At 45.5% G+C, this 10942-nt stretch overlaps 1 protein-coding gene across 1 annotated transcript; it reads right to left on the bottom strand.

The window, feature by feature from the left end:
• Positions 1–9471: 9471 nt before the first annotated feature.
• Positions 9472–10248, bottom strand: LOC115638174 (olfactory receptor 6P1-like; the record flags this gene model as incomplete). The annotated part of the gene is made up of 1 exon (XM_030539741.1): positions 9472–10248. A coding segment is annotated over one exon (777 nt), but the record flags the coding sequence as incomplete, so codon positions are not given.
• Between the last annotated feature and the right edge of the window lie 694 nt (positions 10249–10942).

Raw genomic sequence — 10942 nt, 5'->3', positions numbered from 1 at the left:
TTTAAAAATTAAACCTGGCACTTTGTAATCTTGTCATCATTTTTATTTCTTAGCTTTCAGCTGTTTAAGTGAACTCTAAAAGTTTCATACTGACTGTTTCCTATCAGACGTTTTATCTCTCTAATCTCCTTCATAACCATCATTGACTTTTTTCCATTTTAATACTATCCCATAGTATCAGAGACAGCGAGAAAAATAGCAAATAAAGGTACATTACTATCTTTCTATCTCTATAGAGAATGAGAGATATACATGCCTCTGTCTCACATAGAGAGATGTGATGTGTTCCCTGCCGCCAGAGCCAGCTTTAGAAAGTGTGGGGCCCAATTTGAACAGTTTTGATGGCCCCCCGGCAGGGATGACTGAAAAAAAAACATTTAAAAAAACATGTGGGGCTTCTACTCACTGGACAGTGCTCCGAGTCTTCGGCGGCACTTCAGCGATGGGTCCTTCACTTGCTCCAGGTCCTCGGCGACACTGAAGGACCTGCCCGAAGACCCAGAGGAAGCAAAGGACCCACCGCCGAAGTGCTGTCGAAGACCCAGAGGGAGTGAAGAATCCGCCATCGAAGTGCCACCGAAGACCCAGAGCACCGCCGGGTGAGTTAAAATTAAGAAGGCGCCTCTATCCAGGGAAGGGATTCTCACTGGGCCTGGGGCCCTCTTAGGCACGGGGCCTGATTCAGGGTAATTGATGGAATAGGCCTAAAGCCGGCCCTGCATGGCCGTAACACAGTCCTTGAGTTCTAGCAAAAGGTATTTTTGTTTGGACTAATTCAGTCTTTTGTCTTTTCTTTGCATTTTTTTCCTTCCCCATTTGTTGTTCTTGTTCACCGTGACACTCTATGAACTTTCCCTCACTTCTCCCAGTTGAGCTCCCACTGAGGGTATGTTTGTAGGCCAATTATCACAGATTCTTTGTGAATCCAGCCCTGGGTTGGACTTTTAAAACCATCCAAGTTGCAAACACCCTCTGAAATCAATGAGTTTGAGAAGCCTGGGTGCTTGGAAAAACCCAGTAGACACCTAAATACCTTTAAAAATCTGTCTGTAAGTGCCCTTGAGATAACTTAAAAACCCATCACAAGTAATTGGCATAACTAAAATGCAGTGCAACATAACTCATCATCAGTGACCCTGAAAGCGCCAATCTCTCCCCTCTTCCATCAGTGTTAGAAAGATGAATCCCTTGTTTTAGTCCACTGGATTCAATATCTTGGCAGTAACAGGGATAATGAACAGATCTCCCCAGATGCCAGTCCAGCAACCCACTCAGACACCTTGAACTGTAGTGACCTCAGTGGGAATACCCTGGAGTTTACAATGAAGCATATTCTTAAATGCTTTGCTGCCTGGGGGCAGGAGCACTCAGTGCTGGTAGGATCCAGTCTGATCACATTGATCAGGTGCAGGACCATCAGGTCCAGGTCCCTGGCACCAACACTATGGAACAAATTGTTCCAGAGGTTGGTCCAGAACTGAGCTCAACGGGAAGGTTTGGGGCAGATACTGTGTGAGGGAGAAACAAGTTAGTATGGCAGAACTGACACTTAAAATCATTCTTATCTTGTTTCCTCCCCTGACACTCACGGCATATGCATAGAGGAGTGGGCACGGCCCTACATACACACTTGTGTCCTTCTCTTTAACCGAGTTTCCTTATTCCATATTAGGGCTCACTACATACAGAGACCCAGCCAGGGTCTTATGCCAAAAATAACAAAGTTTGAAAATCCCTGTGGTTAGCTCCCAGGGGTAGAAACATTATTACCGATCACAGAACTATCCCGTAATATTATTTTAGCTGGAAATTTACCCTCTTAGGGACGAATAAATTCTGTATGAAATTTGTAAGAAATGTGATGGTGCTTTTCTCATTATTAGAGCTATTCAGGACCAGAATTTTCATTTCATGGGAAATTCAACGAGATAAAATTTTTCTTTTCATTCCAATTCTGACTTTTAATTTTAAATTTTATTCTGAGATTTTATTTAATGTTTTATTTCTTTTTATGTCATTTATTCTATTTTCAATTCTACTGTTTTCTTTTCATATTATATTTCAATTTATAGTATTTTACACAATTCTTCCCCCTACACAAAATTTTGTAGAAATTTCCCATGGAACATTTTGATCTTGACAATTTGGCATTTTCTGATGGTAAAAAGATTCCATCAGAAAATTATCAGTCTTCATTAACACATATTAGAGAATCTTGTACCAGAACTATAGGCCCTTTGGTGGTCTATTGGAGTGAATGATGACCACCAGAACACGTGTTCCAGCAGTTACAGAAGAACACAAATATCCACTTATTTCTGAATGCAAATAAAAAAACAAAACTAGAGGATTGTTATTCCCAGTCCTCTCCTAGCATAATTTGCTTCCTAATCATGCAGTAACATCTCATACAATTTACCACCAGTGTGAATAATTTTGTGTCACCAAAGCTTTGTGGCTCATAATACCCAAATGTTAAATATTTGTGGCTCACACAACTGTATTTTGGAAAAAGAGGTTTTTAAAAAATTAATCTATGGAAAAAATATTGCAGACAGGGATGAAATCCCATTGCTTAACTCTTCGAAGGATGCACGTTTAATATGAAAGTGGCTAGAATACAGATACAGACCAGAATCTTCTCAGACAGTGGCTTAAATTTCAAATTCCAAGTTGATTGACTACATAATTTAAGGAATATTTTTAACTGAAATCAGGGGTTTAATCATTAATACTGGTTATTTACCATTCACGGTGTCGTATAGAGATCAGTTGGAAGAATACAGAAAAAATTGGCTTCCTCTTAATGCCCATTGTACACCATGGCCATATCCTTACCAAACTTTACCCTCTGCTCTCCCTAGTCTCTATAATACAGTACGACTGCCCCTTTCCCAACTCTGCAGCCCCCAGTGCCCCTTGGCCCTGGGTACGTTCTTGCTTGTGCAGCCAGTGCTGAAGCTGGTACCGTGGTTTCTATATTTAGTGAGTGAGCTAGAGTACAGCTAGAGTGGCTACAGGAGATTCCATTCACACCCCTGGCTGCAGTGTAGATGCACCCAACGTATGTAAACTGAATTATTCAGTCAGGCCTCTTTCCGTCAGTCGGCTGTTTTTGACTTGGCAAATCAGCTTAAATTCTCAGCATATCATTTTAATGCAGAAGATAAACAGGTTCCTTGGTTTCCTGAAGTTCTTTTCAAAGCCACGAACATACTGATGTAGTTTCACTGGGACTTACTTACTCGAGGTCGCCACATGGATTTTGCATCAGGGTCACTATTCGGGTTACTGGTGTGACTTTGTTTTGGAAATTGTTTTACCAGTACAACCTTTAGCACGGACATAGCAAACCAATATCAAGGTCCCTTGGACTGGCATAGCTTCTTCACCTTCAGAATGAACGATCCAGAATCAAGCAGCTTTACAACAGTGTAGTTGCATCCAGTCAGATTAAATGAGTGGCCACCTCACGGCACCCACTGGAGGCCTCAGGGCAGCCCAGAACACAGCCCCTCACCTCAGTTTCCCTTCTTCATTCACCAAATAAATTCCACATGGTTTTTTTCCAGTCCAATAGCAACAGCCCCCAATTTAGGTTTCATTTATTAACTTGACATTCAAAACTAAAATGCAGATGACACCTTCCCACCTACACCCCAAACTCCCCCCGTCCAGTCTGAGTTCAGCCCGCCTTAGCAGGCCACTCCCAGCTCTTCCTAGCTGGAGCAATTCCCCGGTCGCAGGGTTTTCCCTCATTCACTTTCTGAACTTTCACTTCAGCCTCTTGACTTTGCCTCTTCCCTATCATGCTTCTGCTCTCTATTGGAAAAGGCCTGATTCCGCTCAGGTGGGGAGTCTTCTCTTCCCAGGGCTGGCTTGGGTCTCGGCTCTTCAGCCAAAGGGCACATGGCCCTGTCACTGGCAGGGATAGGCAGATATAGTTAAAGTGGTGCAACTTGTATGTGTAGACAAGCCTTGCACATTTATTCCACACACTTGATATGAAGGGGACTGTTGCAAGGCTGAGGAAGAAACCTCTTGGATGTCCTGCCAAAGGGGTAGCTCCTCCCCTGCTTCTCAGCAGAACGGCCAAGTGCAGGGGCCCAGACCCTCAGGAAAGAGCTCAGCTGCAGGCTCTGACAAGGGCAGGCTCAGAAGAATCAGCTGAGCTGAGTGGTGCCAGCTGGGCTGCGGGCTAGGAGGAGGTATAAGCCCAGGGAACTCACTGGGGGAAAGGCTAGCCCAGGGGAAGACAGAGGAACTGCAGCTCTGTCTCTACCGGCTGCAGAAAGCCTCAGGGGCCGGTAGATCCAGGGAAGATCAGTCTGGGGATTGGTGCTGTGGGCATCGTGACTCTGTAATAAGCACTGTAAATAAAAAGACATGGGAGAACCAGCTGAAGAAGGCGTTGGGACCCTTTCTTGGACCAGCCGAAGCACAGAGCACAGGGATGAGAGGACAGAGACCTGTGTGGACTCTGTGTCAGGGACAGATAGTGGGAGGTCTGACAACAGTGATTAGGGATTCAGCATCTCACACCCTTCGGTCCCATTGTCAAATACAATTGGATGTGGTGAAGCAGACAGGGCACTGGACCTCGACTTTTGATAGTTAATTTCCTGCTACGAGCAAACTGAGTTATTCCAGCCCTCTGGGATTCACAATCTCATCTTGGCTGACGGCAAACCCTACAGGCACCCAAGTATTTGCAGTAAATGGGTTGTAGGTTCCACTGGCCATGCCCTGCGGAGCCCCACACCATGTATTTGAATGCCAAGGCCCAAGAACAACACACAAACCTGGGAAAGGTGCGTGTTCCCCTGCCTGATTCTCCTCCAGGGCCCCATCCAGCAGGTCAGGTGCCCAGAGGCTTTGAAAAATCCCACTCGGATCCCAAGTATCTGGAAACAACTGGCCGTAAACTGTTGCTGAAAATGAGGCAATAAGAGGCCTGTGCTGGTGTCCTATGTTCTGGTGCCTAGGCCAGAGGGTTTCCTTTGGCTTTTCTTTTCCTTAGTATGAAGCCTGGGGATGAAATACACTGTATGAAAATAAAGTTAATTATTCATTTTTCTAACATTGGAGTTACATGCTGACATTGCAACCTGATATTTTTAGAATGGAGGCATCTGATTTTTCAGGGATGTGTGTGTATATCTAGAAGTCTCGCACTCTACACAGAATAGATGCCCAGTGTTCCAACTGAAACCTCTCACTGAGCACAATCTCCCCTCATTCTCTGAACTTTGAGCAGCCACAAGTTCTAGTCTCCCACCAGCCCAGTAGTATCCACCTGTGGCATCTTATATAGGTCCTAAAAAGGCTAGGGTCACAGGTTTTCAGAGGTCTCTTCATCTTCACTTTCTCCCACAGTTTTGACCCTGTAAAACCATGACTCAAATACCAGTGAAACTCAGGGAAACATGGGCTGGGACTACAGCAGTCTTTGGTTCAGTTTCCTACCCTAGTCCATATTATATCTATTTTAACCCAAGAAAACTGATGGGTTAAAATGGTCCAAACATGAATTTCTTGCAAGGTTTCCTCAAGGCTTCCTGGACCTCTTTGTGTCTTAGGCTGTAGATGAGGGGATTGACCAGGGAAGTCAAGACTCTGTAGATGACACACAGAACTTTCTTAAAATTGCTCAAGATTAGCATAAAGCCGTTCTGTGGTTACATTTCTGTCTTAAAACATGTAGAATATAGTTAAGTTAATTCAAAATAGCCTACTTCTTGCTTTGGAACTGCTGTTATACTAGTTTCTTTCTGGGAGGGAGTTTGGGAGCAGGAGAGGGCTCCAGGCTCGGGCAGAGTGTTGGGATGTAGGAGAGGGTGAAGGGTGTGGGCTGTGGGAGGGAGTTTGATGCGGGAGGGGATTCTAACCTGGGTCAGGGGGTTGGGGTTGGGGTGCAGGAGGGGGTGTGGGATATGTTAGGGAGTTTGGGTCAAGGACAGGATTCTGACCGGGGGCGGTTCGTGGCCAATTGGAGCTGCGGAGATGGTGCTGGGAGTGGGGGAAATGCGCGGAACTTTCCCCTTCCACACCAGGGGCTGTAGTGATGTGCCAGCAGCTGGTCACTTCTGGGAGCAGTGTGGGCCCACATTTTGCAGGCAGCCAGCCTGAGCCCTGCTGCGCTGCTGGACTTTTAGTGGCCCATAGATGGAAATCGACTGGCCGATGCTCCAGGATCAACCAGCTGATCATAATCGACAGGTTGGTGACACTGAATTGTATATAATTATGGATTTATTTTTGTGGGTCCCCCCTTAGCCCGAGGCCCAGGGTTGCAGCCCCTAAAGCCCTGCATTAATCCCACCCTGTCCAGAACTGTAGGTCTGTACCTGGTTTGTTAGAGTTTGAGAACCAAAGAACAGCACTGACTCCATACACAGTGTTCTACATTCACACTAGCCCAATCATGAGCCAGTTTGGGCGCAGTCAATACAACCATGTCAGTTGTCTGTATTGCAATATATTCTACAACACACTGTCCTTTTTCGACATGAAGTTTTTGACCTACTGTCACCTCTTGCCTTCTTCCAGCATTTACAGAAGGACACAAATATCCACTTATTTCTGAATGCAAAAGCAACCAGGAGATAGTAATCATTCCCAGTTCTCTCCTACCATAATTTGATCTCTATCCTTGCCATAAGGTCTAAACCCAAGTGTGAATAATTTTGTGTCACCAAAGCTTTGTTGTTCATAATGCCAAATGTTGAACATTTGTGGCTTGAATAATTGTATTTTTGAAAAAGGAGTTTCTTTGTTTTTTTAAATTGATCTCTGGTAAAAACATTGTTATTAGGCCTGAGTGGCGCATATCATAGGCTAGGGAAAGCTAAGCCTCCCCAAACAACCCAGCATGGCCCTGCCTGCGCTTTGCCCCGAAGCCCCTTCCTGCTTGCCGCTTTATCCTTGCCTCCTACCATCTCTGGCAGGCTGCTTCTTCTGGGAAGTGTACCAGGGCTGGGGCTGGGGCTGGGGCTAGGTATACAGCCTCATCCAGAACTTGAGAGCTCTGAGGCTGCCTAGTCCTGGGGCCCCCCGGGCAGTGGGGCTACACTGCCCAGTGCTTGGGAGGGTTGAGGGTACTGGGCTGGGGCATCCCACTGCTGGGGCAATGGGGCCAGCAGCTGCATGGAGAAGAGAGGGGCTCGGAGCTCTGATAGGGTGGGGGGGCATAAGGTGCAGAGGAAGGGGCAGGGGGGCCTCAGGCAGAAGGGACGGGGCTGGGGGCTTGGACCCCCCCAAGGAGCATCTCACGCACTGCCCATGCCAACAGGGATGAAATCCCATTGCTTAACTCTTTAAGGGAAACACGTCTAATCTGCTTATTGGCTAGACTACAAGGAGAGAGCTGAATCTTCTCATACTGCAGCTTAAAATTTTAATTCCAAGTTGATTGACTCCCCATCAGTTAAAGGAATATTAAACCTGTGATTTCAGTTAAAATAATTATTTTATTTTCCATTCCCTGTGATCAGCTACCATGTAGAGATCATTAGAAAAGCTACATAAAACATTGGGCACATTGACCTTTGCTTCTCCTGATGCCCACTACACAGTATAGCTCCCCCCTCCCCGTTTCCCAGCCTTCCTCTTCTGCTATCTCTAGTGCCCCCATGCTAAAGTAGAGCTGCCCCTTTCCCATTCCAGACCCTCTGCTGCCTCCAATTCCCCTTTGCCCCAGGTACATACTTGCATGTGCAGCTGGCACTGTACAAAAACAGTAGGTACAACAGTACATGATTGGAAACAAGCAACCAAACCCAAACACCATTCTGGGATCTATTAACAGGAGTTTTGTAAGCAAGGTATGACAAGCAATTTTTTCACTAGATACCATGCTGATATGGCCTCAACTGAAGTATTGTGTCCTGTTCAGGAAAGACGAAGGGTGCGAGGAAAGATGGGGACAAATTGGAAAAAGTCCAGAGAAGAGCAATAGAAATGATTAAAGGTCCAAAAAACATGACCTACGAGGGAAGATTGAAAAAACTAGGTTTCTTTAGTCTGGAGAAGAGAAGACTAAGAGGGCAAATGATAAAAGTTTTCAAGCACATAAAAGGTTGTTACAAAAGCAGGGAGAAAAGTTATTCTCCTTAACCTCTTAGGCTAGGACGAAAAGCAATGGTCTTAAAATGCATCAAGGGCACTGTAGACTGGACATTAGGAATACAATTGTGGGACCTGCATCACTGGAAGTTTTTAAAAACAGCTCAAACACCTGTGAGGAATGGCATAGTGCTGCCTTGAGTTTAGAGGACTGTACTATATCATAGAATCATAGAAGATTAGGGTTGGAAGAGACCTCAGGAGGTCATCTAGTCCAACCCCCTGCTCAAAGCAGGACCAACACCAACTAAATTATCCCAGACAGGGCTTTGTCAAGCTGGGCCTTAAAAACCTTTAAGGATGGAGATTCCACCACATTCCTAGGTAACCCATTCCAGTGCTTCACTACCCTCCTAGTGAAATAGTGTTTCCTAATATCCAATATAGACCTCCCTCATTGCAACTTGAGACCATTGCTCCTGTTCTGTCATCTGCCACCACTGAGAAGAGCCAAGCTCTATCCTCTTTGGAGCCCCCTTTCAGGTAATTGAAGGCTGCTCCCCATTCTTATCTTCCGCAGACTAAACAAGCCGAGTTCCCTCAGCCTCTCCTCATAAGTCATGTGCCCCAGTCCCCTAATCATTTTTGTTGTCCTCCACTGGACTGTATCCAATTTGACCACATCCCTTCTGGAGTGGATACAAAACTGGATTCAATACTCCAGATGTGGCCTCACCAGTGATGAATAGAGGGGAATAATCAAGTCCCTCAATCTGCTGGCAATGCTCCTACTAATGCAGCCCAATATGCTGTTAGCCTTCTTGGTAACAAGGGCACACTGCTGACTCATATGCAGCTTCTCATCCACTGTAATCCCCAAGTCCTTTTCTGCAAAACTGCCGCTTAGCCAGTCGGTCCCCAGCTGGTAGCGCTGCATGGGATTCTTCCTTCCTAAGTGCAGGACTCTGCACTTGTCCTTGTTGAATCTCATCACATTTCTTTTGGCCTAATCCTCCAATTTGTCTAGGTCACTCTGGATCCTATCCCTATCCTCCAGCATATCTACCTCTCCCCCTAGCTTAGTGTCATCCACGAACTTGCTGAGGGTGAAATCTATCCCATCATCCAGATCATTAATAAAGATGTTGAACAAAATTGGCCCCAGGACAGACCCTCGGGGCACTTTGCATAATACTGGCTGCCAGCTAGACATCAAGTCGTTGATCACTACCCATTGAGCCAGACAATCTAGCCAGCTTTCTATCCATCTTATAGACATTCATCCAATCCATACTTTTTTAAACCCAATGAAGCTCAGAGAAACACAACCAGGGACTACAGAAGGCTTTGGTTCAGTCTCTACCCCAGTCCACGTTATATCTCTTTTAACCCAAGGAAATTGATCCATTAGCATGGTCCAAACATGAATTTCCTGCAAGCTTTCCTTATGGCCTCCTGTACCTCTTGGTTTCTCAGACTATAGATGAGGGGATTGATCAGGGGAGTCAGGACTGTGTAGATAACAGACAGAACTTTTTTGAAGTCGCTCAGGATGTTGGCGGTTGGGAACATATAGACAATCAGCAGAGTTCCATAATAAATGTTCACCACAATGAGGTGGGAGGAGCAGGTGGAAAAGGCCTTTTGCCTCCCATTGGTGGATGGGATTTTTAGGATGGTGGCAATAATGCAGATGTAGGACATCAAGGTTAGCATGAATGGGACCAGTGAGAAAAGCAAGGTGAGTGTTAAAGCCAATGTTTCCATCAGGTGAGGGTCGTTGCAGGAGAGCTTTACAAGTGGGATAAAATCACAAAAGAAATTATCAATAACGTTAGGGCCACAGAAAGTTAACTGAGATATTGACAATGTTGTTATGCCACTACATAGGAAGCCACCTATCCAAGATCCACCTGCAAGCTGGAGGCAGGTTCTGCCACACATACGGGCTGCATAGTGCAGCGGATTGCATATCGCTAAATACCGATCATAAGACATCACTGACAGGAGAAGGCATTCTGCAGCAATCAGAGAACCAAAGAAATAATATTGCGTGAGGCAGCCACTAAATGAAATAGTCCTGTCCCCAGTCAGGGGACCAGCCAGCATCCTGGGCAGGATGGTGGAGCTGTACCAGGTCTCCAGACAGGACAAGTTCCCAAGGAAGAAGTACATGGGGGTGTGAAGGTGTTGATCAGCCACAACTAGCATAATGATGAGGACGTTCCCAGCCATGGTTGCGATGTAGCTCACTAGGAACAGCAGAAAGAGAGGGATCTGTAGTTCAGGGAGGTCCCCAAATCCCAGGAGGATGAATTCTGTGATGGATGTTTGGTTTCCCTGATCTGGTTTTCCTATGAGATTTGTCTATGGGAAAGAAATGAACTTTGACATATAAACGAAGAAAATTCACTTAATAAAACATCAGCACCGTTTTCATTGCCCCTCTCTGCTGGCTACTGAAACAATGGGTGAGTGTAGAATGAAGGTCAGGGGAGGGGAAATGCCATCTCGTGATCCCTGGGGCAAATTTCATATCTGAGCAGACTGCAGGTTCATCAAAATGTTAATCTCTCTGGAAACTCATGTAATAACTTGACAGATGGCACTAAGCCCTCCAATATTAAGACGATGGGGCTTAGGTAAAACAGTACAAAATGTGTTGCTTCAAATAGTCACATTTTTCACTACCTGGTGTATTTAAGCAGGGCAATGTTCTTTATACATTGGAGATCCATGGGCAAAATGAGCCAGGATTTTATATTTTAGAGGAAGCCACAACAGAGAAACAAACCAAACAATTGAGGCTGGGATTTGCAGTGTGTGGGCAGCCAACTCCAAGTGAATTGCAGTGGAAATGAGCCGTCAAACTGTATTA

Source organism: Gopherus evgoodei, chromosome 21, assembly GCF_007399415.2.
Source record: "Gopherus evgoodei ecotype Sinaloan lineage chromosome 21, rGopEvg1_v1.p, whole genome shotgun sequence".
NCBI lineage: Eukaryota > Metazoa > Chordata > Testudines > Testudinidae > Gopherus > Gopherus evgoodei.
Note: the sequence above shows the minus strand (reverse complement) of the source record. Positions and strands in the feature narration are given on the sequence as shown.